The sequence below is a fragment of the Melanerpes formicivorus genome, unplaced genomic scaffold (genome assembly GCF_026170545.1).
Source record: "Melanerpes formicivorus ecotype bairdi unplaced genomic scaffold, bMelFor1.0.p_v2 SCAF_20, whole genome shotgun sequence".
Lineage (NCBI taxonomy): Eukaryota > Metazoa > Chordata > Aves > Piciformes > Picidae > Melanerpes > Melanerpes formicivorus.
This window is the reverse complement of record NW_027142372.1, coordinates 5,421,467-5,434,013: the sequence shown is the minus strand read 5'-3', so window position 1 is coordinate 5,434,013 and position 12,547 is coordinate 5,421,467. Positions and strand designations below refer to the sequence as shown.

General features: G+C 39.8%; 1 protein-coding gene across 1 annotated transcript in view; it reads left to right on the top strand.

Moving 5' to 3' along the window:
• LONP2 (lon peptidase 2, peroxisomal) overlaps positions 1–12,356 on the top strand; it is a 39,878-nt gene extending 27,522 nt beyond the window's left edge. The window contains exons 12-15 of the mRNA XM_068150576.1: positions 783–925; positions 7,211–7,418; positions 8,704–8,894; positions 10,611–12,356. Coding sequence (XP_068006677.1) covers positions 783–925; positions 7,211–7,418; positions 8,704–8,894; positions 10,611–10,832 — 764 coding nt within the window. The 3' untranslated portion in view covers positions 10,833–12,356. The remainder of the gene's footprint in view (positions 1–782; positions 926–7,210; positions 7,419–8,703; positions 8,895–10,610) is intronic.
• The last annotated feature ends 191 nt before the right edge of the window (positions 12,357–12,547 follow it).

The following is a 12,547-nucleotide window of genomic DNA, read 5'->3' as shown; positions in this document are numbered from 1 at the left end:
ATCTGACAGCCTGGAGGGAGGCAACACACCAAGGTGAATGAGTTAGGCTTCCAGTAGAGATGGTTGCTGTGTGATCTACTTGTGGCATCTTCTCCTGCACCCTGTCAGCTGCTGTTCAGGGTATATGTGTGAGGATTGGGGTGTGAAGAAAGGAAGGCAGGAGGTTACGCTGTCCTCATTGGATAGTGGGAACTGAGGTGTAATTGTGTGTAATGCAGGCCAGGTATAGGTAATGCAGCTGTGTGGCAAAGCAAGGTATGTAAATGTGGCCAAAATGTACCTACTTCGTTTGACAGAACTTAATTATTAATGTCAGAAGTTAAGCATTTAAAATCTCTGCAGAAAGAGACCATGGAGAACACAGTTGTATGCAAAAAGAACAGTAGTTGCTGCAGGTTCAGTATTTACATGTCCAGCTCAGTGACGCCACGTTAGATGTGATCATCTCCTACAAACAGTGGGTTTGTGCTCAAATCTGATAGAAAGTGCGAAGTCCTAAAGGAACTTAACATACTTTGCTATTTGACCTAGTTCAAAATGCATAGAAGCAAGTTGTGTCTCTGTCAGTCCTCTGGATTAATCCTGTCTTTCCTGAACGGTAAGAACATGTTTAGTCTTAATAACTAATTTTGATGCAATATTGTCTTTAATTTGACAAGATTTTGGTACACTTTCATGAACTTTCTGAGCTTTTCTCTGAATATTTATTCCTCTGTCACTTTTTATAAATTCCTGTGTCAAGAAAGACTGCTACAAATCCTTAAAGATTTTCTTCCTTGTAGATTGCAAAGAGCACATCACAGAAGATGCAAAACCAGAATCCATCAGTGACACAGCTGACTTGGCTCTGCCACCTGAAATGCCGATTTTAATTGATTTCCATGCTTTAAAAGATATCCTGGGGCCACCCATGTATGAAACAGAGGTAACATCCCCATTGCTTTTTGTTTGGCTGCTGTTTCTGTCTGGTCTGACTACTTGTCTATTTTACCGCTACTGAATGAGTTTATGCAATATTAGTGTTTTTAAAAGCGTATTAGCAGCAGAACTGTGTTTTGTGTTTCACCAGGTGCTTTTTCACCTAAAGAATTTCTTGTTTTGTTTTAACTCAGGGTACATAAATAACATAGTGATGTGACTTTCTATTAGCAAAGGTGCTTGCAGCAGCGCTTAAGAATTTGGTGGAGGTTTGGGTATTTTGTTTATAACACTTTTGGTTTTGTTTGGGGGATATTTGGTGGTCTTGGGAAAGAATTCTGTGTCTGAGGCAGCTGTGTGAAGGACTGTCCCACATACCTCCTTAAAGCCAGTAAGCATTTTGGAGTATTAAAACCACTTCAGTTTGCACCAGTTCTCAGACATTCTTTAGATTAACATGACTCTCATGATTTATGATCAGTCAGGCACCTCTGGCTTCCTAGTACCAGCTCAGTTCTCAGTAGGTGTATTGCAGAATTTTTAGTTTCTGCTGTCTAGTTTTGCTACATCCTATGCATGTGCCATCCATAAAAGTAGTTTGTTAGTTTGGGATTCTCTTCATCACAAATGTTGCAGTTATTCTCTGCTTTACTTCAGGTCAGTGAACCGAACAAGTGTAAGTAGTATGTATAATACTATGACAGGAACCCAGCTGCTGATGGAATGCTCAGTTTTTCTGTCTTTATCCCAGAGAAAAGACCAGTAAATGAGGAAGTTGTGGAGAAAATGGAAATGAAGGAAAAACTTCCAGAAGAGACAAAATTAAAACTTTTAAGAACTTTCCTGTGAGAATTCTTCACTCCTAGATGAGATAATCAAACAGAAAAGAGGAAACAAGTTGAAGGAATACAGCACTATTGATGATGATGGTAGCAGTGGAAGCTGGGGGGAAGAGAAGGCAAGGAAGATCAGGTGATCAGTAGACCTTACAAACTCATCTATTGGATGAGTTCATTCACACTGGTAATTTGTGGTCTGATGTATTTATTTTTACTTTCAGAAATCAGAAGAGATTGCTCTTTAGGCAAATTACTTGATTGTAAGCAACCTACACTATTTCTTTTCTCCCCTCAGAAGATGCTATAGCAAATTGCAGAATTACACAGGACAGTGCAAGGGCTGTTTTAAAATACAAAGGGTGTGTGGATATACTGTAGCTTGATTTGCAATGACTGTAGCTATCAGACCATTTGTCATATGCCTGTGGAAATTTTGACTAGTCTGTCTTTTTCCTCACTACTTGACCTTTAGAATCAATTACTGGAAACAGCACATGTTTGGGTTTGGTTTTTTTTTTCAGAGGAGTAACATTCTATCTGAATTTTCCTTTTGAAATATGTTATATACTTTGGACATCTGGTCTTTGGAGCTAAAGCACTGCAGGATCATCTGGCTTTTTAGTGTTTGAATTCAGATGCACACAAAGCCATTGTAGTAAGTTGAACTTAATATTCATATTCATCACACATCTTAGAAACTACATTGTATGCCAAGACACATGCTAGTATGCACCTTTCCTTAGGTGTTCTACCTAGTTTTGAACTTCTTCTGGAGTTGATCATTTATTTACATTTGGAAGTGTGGCTGTGTTGGCAAATAATTTCTGCTATTTTATTTTTCTGCAGGAATCAGTAGTGCAAGTAAGCTGTTGGGTTTTTTTTGGAGTGTGTGTGATTCTTAATCCAAATATGCAAACACATGGGTGCTAGGTTGGGGTTTTCTTCATTAACAGATGCCACCAATATTAATATAAGCATTTTGTGTATCTGCTGGATTGTATAAGCTGAAATAAGACTGAAGCTTTTGACCTGTTTATCAAGTGGTTTATAAGCATTTCCATATCTAGCAGGAAAATTAAGTAGTTTGTAGACAGCACTAGAGGTGAATCTACACAAGATCAATTCCCTCAGCAGCTGAGCATTTATTTTTGTGCCCTATCTGCTGTATTTATTAATGAATAAATATTTTTTAGCACACATTTTATGATTATTTTCAGCATAAATTTGAATCATAGAATCATTAAGGCCGGAAAAGACCTTTAAGATCATTGACTCCAACTGCAACCCAACTACCATGGCCACTAAACCACATCCTGAAGTGGCACATCCACACACCTCCAAGGATGGTGACTCCTCCACCTTCCTGGGCAGCCTTTTCCAATGCCTCACCACTCTCTCAGTAAAGAAGCTTTTCCTAATGTCCAGTCTAAACCACAGAGATCAGTGCAGTCTTCTCTGCCACTAAAGATATTGAAGAAAACACTACCTGTGCTTCCAGTCCTTGAACCAGTCACACCAGTGCCTTGAAGTGCTTTTTAATCTCTTTTGCATCACTTCCAACCCATATGACTAGTAATGGATAATAATCAGAGGGCCAAACCAGACTACTGAGTTTGTTATTAACATCTCTGACCTGGGCCCCAGGGAGGCAGGAGACTTCCTTTGGGATTTATTCTGTCAGCAGATGGGGCCCTTTGTGCCTCTCAGAAGGGGATCACCTCCAGTTCCTCTCCTTCCTTTCTTAGAAACACAAGTAGTGCTCAGCCATAACTCCTGTTTAAATGAATTAGTACAACTAACCTATTACTCCTCTGAATTTCCTTAAGTTCCCCCAAGATTTTTGCAGATTTGAGTGTAGGTCTTGTCTCAATGACAGACATTCCAGATTAGCTACTGGTGTGTTTTCAGGTTTTGTAGTCTGCAGTGTTTCTCTCTCTTGCCTTTCCTTATCTAGCCATCAGAGCTTCACTTCTGACTTGCATTTTGCCACTTAGTGAATTGAAATAAAAGATATGTGGAAGCAGCCACTATGCCCATACTTGGATGAGGTTGAGCAAATAGACCTGAAAACATGACATGACTTAATTGATCTGTTGTCCTTCAGGGAATACCTTAAGTGATTAATCTTTCACTTTTCCAGTGCATTGCTTGCACGTTTTCTGTACAGGTCTCCCAGCACAAAGGCCTGCCAGAATGCTCAGTTTATACTTGAAGAATTAATTAATCACAAATAAATAATCTTACGTGTCACCCTACAGACAAATGTTGGAAAAAAATCACACAGTAACTTGAATAATCTTGACAGCAGCTTCAAGTGTAAAAGATTAATGAAAGGTTTCAGCACAGCACGCTTTGGGGAAACAGCTCATACCATATCCAGAGCGTTTCTCTTGTGACTTGGATTGTGGCTGGGGTTTTGTTTGGATTTGTTTGGGGTTTTTTCTCCTTTCTTTCAGCTCTTAATTCTGCAGTTAGCAAAACATTATTATCAGCACAGGAAGGCACTTCAGACTTAGTCTGTATCCTCATAATGTGAGTGAAGTTGAAGTGATAGAAGCTCTAGGTCAGTGAAAGTGCAGATGCCGTACAAGAACACGTCTATTTCATGGGACAGACACAATTCTAATTAAGGAACAAGTCAGGCTATCTTTCAGAAGCAGAGCCTGTACAAAGCACAGGTTCAGATAGCTCTTTTTATCTAAGAATTACTAGTCTGGTGGAAATATTCCTGGGAAATCCTCCTTCCTTAAAGGGAAGCTGCTGTTACAAACTTTGCCTGCAGTGGTTTGTTAGAGAACAAATCAGAGGAGCAGACTACAAGAAAGGTTTCGACAGTCAGGCTGGGAGGCGAGCAAGTAACTTCTGACTGGTTCTCACCTTCCCATGATGAAATAGGTTTCTGTCAGTTACGCTGACATGAGAAGTAACTCCAAAACTGCAGACTTGTGGATGAGATCTCTTTGCTTTGTCTTGGAATAACCTGAAGTGGTTTGATTTTGTTTTTTTAAACAGCTGCACAAAATGTTAAGACTTTGGTTTTGCAGTGGCTGAGCAGCTAAAATGTGTCTGACGATATGCTCAGCTACTCAGATTACAGCTACCAAATTGTCCCAGCCACCTACATTTTGCAGTTAACAAAAACACAGCTGCTGGTGCCAGTTTCACAGGTGGCTCAGGCAGGGGTCTGCACCACCACACTCCTGATGGCTGGAGTCTTGTTTGTGCGCGGAGCTCCTGTGTCAGCACAGCTTTGCTGCAGTCAGAGTTGGCACTACTGCCGTGTGCTAATTGCCCTCACACCAACTAACAGCTATGGTTGAGCAAGGGTCATATTTCAAATCCTAGTCAAACTTAGAAGACAGCAGTGCTTGATAGCTCCATATAGCGTCTGGCAAAGCATGCCAGACAAAATCAGAAATTATAAGAAGCATTTGTGTTTAATTTAATTTTGTAGAGCTTTAAATGCTTGTGGCCTCCTTTTATTTTTTTTCCTTTGCCCATTTTCTTGCATGCAAAAGTTGTTCCTGTTACATATCTGAGTTGTCTACAGGTCTAGGTACAACTTGTGTCTTTGTAGATGAGCTTATTTTTTTTTTCAAACATGCATTTCTTTTTGTCCATTAAGCAGAGGTACCAGCTGCAGAGTGAATAGCTGTTCACTCTTACTTACTCTTTTCTATTTGTGAGACAGGAAAGAGAAATGGAGAACTGAGAGCTTTGTGGTCTTGATTTTGATTCTTTTTTTATGATGGGGATGGATTTAAGCCTAATACTGAAATGTCAACATTGGGCTCCTGTTCTTGTTCTGATAATCTCATGGAAGGTTATATTGTTCTGCTTGGGTAATCCACTGCTGCTGTTGGACTTAGAAAACTTCAGGCCCATATACTACTTGGGGGCTTGCAGTAGCATTTCTAGTGGGCTTACAGAGGGGATGTCAGTAGTACTTCATAACTCACAAATGGAAGTATTTGTAATAGAGCCAGCTCCACATGCAGGGCTGAACAAGTGCTTCTGCCTCTGGACCCAAGGTATGCAGCTGGGCTGATGGTTAAAAGCAAGTCAGCTTTTCTGTATACAGTGCTTTTCTTTTTAAATGTCTGTACAAAGTCTCTTTAGTTTACTTCTCTGCTAACTTTTGGAAGGAACCAAAAGATTATTTTAAGTTGTGCAGTGCAGAATGAGTTGATGCTTGAGCCTACTGCTCTGGATTTGAAAGTACAGAGCGGAATGTTAAATATGCTCAGAAGGGACAAACATACTGCAAGAATTCGTAATGTAACTAGACATACAGATTTCAAAACTGGGATTCTTTTACTCTGGTTCTGTTGTGTGGCTCCTTCAACTTGCTTTCTATCCAAGAAATGAAATGTTACTTTAAATTCTTTAAACAATTTAGTGAAGAATTCATCCTTTTGAGGAATGACTCAAATTAACTTTCAATTCTGATTTCAGCAAGAGATGGAATCATTTTTAAATGAGCCTATTGCTTTATTTTACAAAGTAGCATTTGTCTTTTGCTCTCATTGCTGCCTGACAAACTCATCCAGTTTCTTTCCTGCCTTGTAATAAATATGTAACTTTGAGTAGTTCAGAACATGCTGAATAGCTGCATGATGTTTAATCAAGGTTTCTTCATCTTGTTAAAACTCAGGAAAGCAAAAGGACTTTCTGTATATTCTAAAAGAACATCTCAGACAAAGGAAAAAAAAATCAACACCTTTCCAGGTTTCCTTTCAAGGAAAACATCCTGCTTCTCTTTCCTTCCCTTAATACAGGAGACTGGAATTCAGAGACCTCCATTACTCTCAGTAACTAGGCATAGGCAGGCTTTTAGATAAGAAGATCATAGTCTCATGTTGGGTAGAACTTGTTTAACTCCTTGTAATTGCTGATGTGTGTCAGTCAGATTTCCCATCCTCTTTGATGTTCAGCCTGCTAGTAGACTCATGTTTACATCATTGACAGTTACTTATAAATGTCTGCAATGAAGAGAGTCAGTGTGTGTCCAACAGTAATTCACCTCTGAAAAGTCTGTCCGGTAACAATTGGGAACGAAAGTGGCACTTTCATGTATTAACAAATAGGGCAAATACATCTCTAGCAGACAGATTAGTAAGTGTCCAGCCACTATTAACTAAATATTTAAGTGATTGGAAGAAAAGTGTTCTCATTGAACTTCTGGGAGTGGGGAAGGTTTCAAGAATGATATACCCAAATGTTTGTCATTGCCTTAAGCTGAGCAGCCACATACAGCTCCTAGTCTGTAATTGATGTTTATATGTAAGGCAGAATTACTGCTACATTGTAATAGTAAGTAAATAAATAAAGGAGGTCAGACACTTGGGCCTAACTTCCATGTTTCAGTGCTCTTTTGAAGGCAACTCTCCAACTATTTTTACAAGAGTTTAATCACTGTTTCCTGAACTGTTTGCTCTGCTGTTTTCCTTCAGGTGTCTGAACGCTTAAGTCAGCCGGGAGTAGCCATAGGCCTGGCTTGGACTCCCTTAGGGGGAGAGATCATGTTTGTGGAAGCTAGTCGCATGGATGGAGAAGGTCAGCTCACGCTGACTGGCCAGCTGGGAGATGTCATGAAGGAGTCGGCGCATCTTGCAATTAGCTGGTTGCGCAGCAACGCAAAGAGATACCAGCTGACCAACGGTAGGTCGGGACAGTGACAGTGCCAAGCTCTAGTGCATCCTAGAGACTGAACGCATCCGTTGGCCTGTTACTGCAGGGGTGCAGACAGGGAAGTATTAATAGTTCATGGACATTAAATGTCCTAAACATTGGCATTTTTCAGTAATTCAGCAGATTGTAACATTCTGAGTAATGGTGGGACTTAATCATACTCCTTGTGGCAATGAGACAGGGGTTTACAGCAATTAGCGTTACACTGAAGATGAGATCAGCTCTAGGGTTCCTTTTTTGTAGTTCTTTTCCTGATTCCTGCCAAGCTGAGGTGTTAGTGGCCTGGCAAACAGATCAGTGTAGGCAGAACACGAGTTGCCACTTCAGATTTTCCCACCCTGGCTGGTCCCTCCCGGCAAGCAATCTGGAGGGCTGTGGTCAGCCTGTGCCAAGGTGCTTCTTGACATGTAGCAGACACTGCCTCTTACTCATTTTTACATTCAAGCTTTCCAGCAGTGCTTTTGTGATCTAGAAATAGATACAAAATACTGTAGTTTTCCTCTAAGATGAAGAGTTTCTGTTAAAAGTAGGTTTTTGTAGTCTAAGTTTTAATAATTTGAGAATTAGTTGGGATGGTATGGTGGCTACTGAGCTGCACTGCAATGGGAAACTCATTCAAGAAACATCTCTTTGGGTTTTTGTTCAAGTCTCCTGAGAGTCCTGGAAATCCTGAGAGTGCCTTCCAGTTTGACAATCTTCTGAATAGTCAGATAATATTTCAGTATCTGTCATTATTTATGGAAGTTTAGACAGGTTAAAAAACGAGGTTGAATTTATGTGTGAAATTGTGATGGCATTAACTGTCCATGTTTACCTCATTTACACTGTTACAGGTCAAGTAAAAAAATAGATAAATGGGAGATTTTCCGAGTTCTGTTGGTTAATGCTGAGTTTCTGTGGCGTGCTGTTGTTCTAGTGTGTTCTCTGAAAAATGACATAAAACCCTTTAAAAATTCTACAGAGGAATTCCTTGGGTTTTACATTAATCCGTACTCTGAATTTCCCAACACATGCAGCTGCCAGGCTTCTTGGTTGACTGTTATGGTTTGTCTAGGGAGCGGGGTCTAGGAAAGCTTGTGGGCTTGCTTTCTGGTTTTTTTCCTAGGCGCTCTGCAATACAGTGTTGTTTTTTCAGCTTACTGTTATAAAAATAATGCTAAGACTTTTAATTCTCTGATGGGCTTTTAGAATAAAGATTAAGAACAAAATAGGTTTAGATTTTTCACATTCAAACCATTCTTTTTTTCCCCTTAAGCTTCTGGAAGTTTTGATCTCCTTGACAACACCGACATCCATCTGCACTTCCCAGCTGGAGCTGTCACAAAAGATGGACCATCTGCTGGTGTTACCATAGTAACCTGTCTTGCTTCACTCTTCAGTGGGCGGCTGGTGTGTTCAGATGTAGCCATGACAGGAGAAATTACACTGCGAGGCCTTGTTCTTCCAGTAAGCATTGTCTGAGTAAAAAGCTAAGTTGTATTAATCCTCCCTGTTCTGCATATAAAATCTGTTTATAGCCATTTGGAAATGGAAAGGCTTGCTGGATCCTTCCTTAGCAGCAACCCAGGTCTCTTCTGGTGCAGTTTTAAGAGGGTGCTGAACCATGCTCCTCTAGTACTGTAGGACTGCTGTCTGCTTTGCAGTTCACACTCCAGCTAGCCTTGCTGCTGTTCTCAGGGAAAGCACTGCCATGATGTCTAGTTCTAAATGAAAACTAGATGGCTCCAAAATATGTTGCAAATTCTAAACAAGCTTCCTCAAACTATTAGTATCTCTGATCTCTTTGAAAAGTTGCTTCTTAAAGCTCTTCAATGAATTGCACATGGGTTACTTTTATAACTGTCTCTATACATGGATTTTTAGTTTCTTCAATTTTGTGCCTTCTGTATAGTTCAGCTGAATGGTGTCCCTATAAAGCTGTCTCAAAGTATGAGGGCAAGGGAAAGTTTTCAAACACAGTTTAAGTATCAAATGAAGCCTAGTGTGACTGAGCCAGTACAGGAGATACCATCTTAGCATGAATGATGGTCACAGGAAGAAGTTGGAAAACTGTTTTGTTTCATGCAGTGTAGTAAATCAGAGATGACACAGTGAGGTGGTGTATGTGGAAGGATCTCTGAAATAGCATTCTGGTGGTTAGACTGACAAGACTGCCTGATGTGAAGAATAAACACTGCCTTACTTCTGATATGGTGCAAGCTTCCTTAGCTTTTCAATTGAATTGTCTTTATTGCACCAGTGACCAAATTTTGCCTACTGTTTAAGTTGGGTGCAAAAATCATCTATCTGTAAATATTAAACCAGGTTTATCTTCTAAATCTTGTCCAGAATCTTAGTAACTTCATTCACAAGCGTATCAATTAACTGCAGCTGCTGTCTGAAAGCAAGCTATGTGCCAAGGGTGTAGCTTTGCCCAGATAAGAAGGAACATCGTGAGGACTTGGGGTTCACTGCCATATGGTGTGATAGCAGCATAAATATTTCCCTATGGACTATAATACAAAGCTATTCCATGCTCTAAAACATCATAATTTTACTAGTTTATTCTGTAATATAGTCTTTAAATACCATTAGAAGAGTTCCAAGGGAAGAAGCTACAGCTGTGACTAAACAAAAAGCTAATTTAATACCTGTTCTGCATCTCATTACAAACTCTGAAATGATGCCTGTTCAGCACAAAGGCATCTCTGCAGCTTTGGAGCACAGGTTTCCTCTTCTGTGTGTTTTACTGTAGTACAAATTGTTTGTTTAATGTGTGGCACTGCAGCCTTTGAACCTAGCACTACCTTGAGCTTGAAAAATGTCCTGTTGCAGTGTAGCTGCAGGATTTCCGCAGAGTATCTGAATCCATGGAGGCCATCTTTCTTCAGGAAAAAGAATCCTGAAAAGCAATACTCTTGCACTTGCATTCCTAGATGTTTCCTCCCCCTCCCCCTTGTTGTGACCTGTTACCAAAGGGTATTGTAGCATATTAACATACTTCCCTCATTAACCATATAATGAGCTAAAACTACTGCTGCATTTTTAATTGCTTTCCTAAATGACTGTGGGAGGGCAAACCTTCTCTTGCACTGTAACTCCTGATGTGCTTTGTTACACTACGTACTTTATTCGATTAGTGTTGTGGATTTTTTTTTAATTCCTATTTCTTCTTCTCCTTAGGTTGGTGGAATTAAAGACAAAGTCCTGGCAGCACACAGAGCTGGGCTGAAGAGAGTTATCATTCCTCAAAGAAATGAAAAAGATCTTGAAGAAATTGCAGCCAACGTACGGCAAGATTTGACTTTTGTCATGGCAAGCTGTCTAGATGAAGTTCTTAATGCTGCTTTTGATGGAGGATTTGCAGTTAAGCCCAGAGTTGAGCGTTTGAACAGTAAACTTTAAGCAGACAGGCTGAGACCAGTTCTGTATCAAATTTAACAGAGATCTGTAACTATCAGCTCTGCATGAATCAAGTATAAGTATGAGCTAAACTTGATTGTTTAAATGTGGGTGTCAATGCAATCAAATTGAAAAGATTACTTCAGCAGTTACCAACCCGAAAGCACCTTCACTGACAGTTGCTGCATTTTACTACCATCAGCAAAGAATCTAAAAAAAAAAGCCAAACAACTAATTTCCTCATAGATTTAAACATGAGAAACCTGAAGCTCTTGAGGAGGAATTCCTTAGCTTCTCTGGCACATACGTATGTAAGTATCAGCAGCTCATTGCATTTTTGAGGAGAACACCCCCCCCCAAGGAGGGAATTATCTGCAGCCAAGCTATCAGAGAGCACAAACTGCAGCAAGTGCAGCACAGCAAGAATCTAATAGATGGGGGTGCTACTGGAAAACAGACTGATTTACTGCAAGAGTTTATTTCAGTAGGAAGTAACATTCAGTATGCTAAGAAACCACATCACAGGAAAAGTTTTGAAATCTAAGAAAAATATTCTTCAGGGTCTGAAAGAGAAGCAATATAGTCTAAATGAAATTAGTAAATCCTTTCAGCACTCAGTTGTAGTTTGCAGTGAGGGCAACACGGGCATCATTTTTCAAACGTTACTACGGGCAGTAACTCCAGAAGAACTCAAGTGCAGCAATTCTTGCACAGGGAGGGAGATCATGCACTAGAGTTCACATGTGCACACTTGTACGGCACCAGAAGTAGGTGGAGCGCATTTTATGCAAAAGCCTGGTACTGTTTTGGAGGGACCAAGCACCTGTCTTTATTCTTACCTGCCAAATCAACTTGATTCTGGGATGCCTACATTGAGAGTTTAGCCTACAGAAATTAAATCCATTCAAACAATGTCAATAAAATACTGGATCATTACATTGTAATAGGTACTGCATACTGCAGGTAATTGATGATATCCCATCTCAGTTGATAGCTTTATCTCATCTTCCCTTGAATGTTAGTGAAGATACAAACTTAAACTTAGATAATGTAAGGTCCTTGAGTTTTTCAGTGTTCTATGCCAAGGTCAACCACAAGAAAAAACAGTATGTGACATTCTCTTCTTGCTCATTCAGAAACAAACTCAAGTGTGCTTATGAAATGCAAACTGTATTGGTGACAAGAGCCTATTATAGTAGCAGCTTGTGAATCGAATGTAATAGTTTGGTTTGCTTTCACTTCTATAGACAAAAAGCTGATTTACCTGAACCATAATAGCACCAATAGTAATAAATTTAGTGGGTATTTCTGCACCTGATCTACAAAAGATTTTACAACTTTGGCAGAAGATTTCATCTAATAAAATGATAAAAATAACCCATTTTTCACTGTTTTTAGAATTCTACTCTGTCATTCACTAGCCCAGTTCAACAAGCACCCAGTCTCAGAATACTTACAAAATACTTGAACATAAAACCCATGAAGAAAATACGACAATAAAACACCAGCAAGGTACTGGTAACGTAACTGATGTGCTACTTTGCTTTTAATCAAAATGGTGGTGGGGAAGGGAACTCTTCACCAAACAATGCAGATCAAGTGACAATTCTGTACTGCTTTGCACTAGTGAGAAGACAGCCATGCACAGAGTTCTAATACACCGTAGGAAAAAAACACGTTTGTGTGCAAGAGCAAGGACTGCAAAAAGACATCTCTGC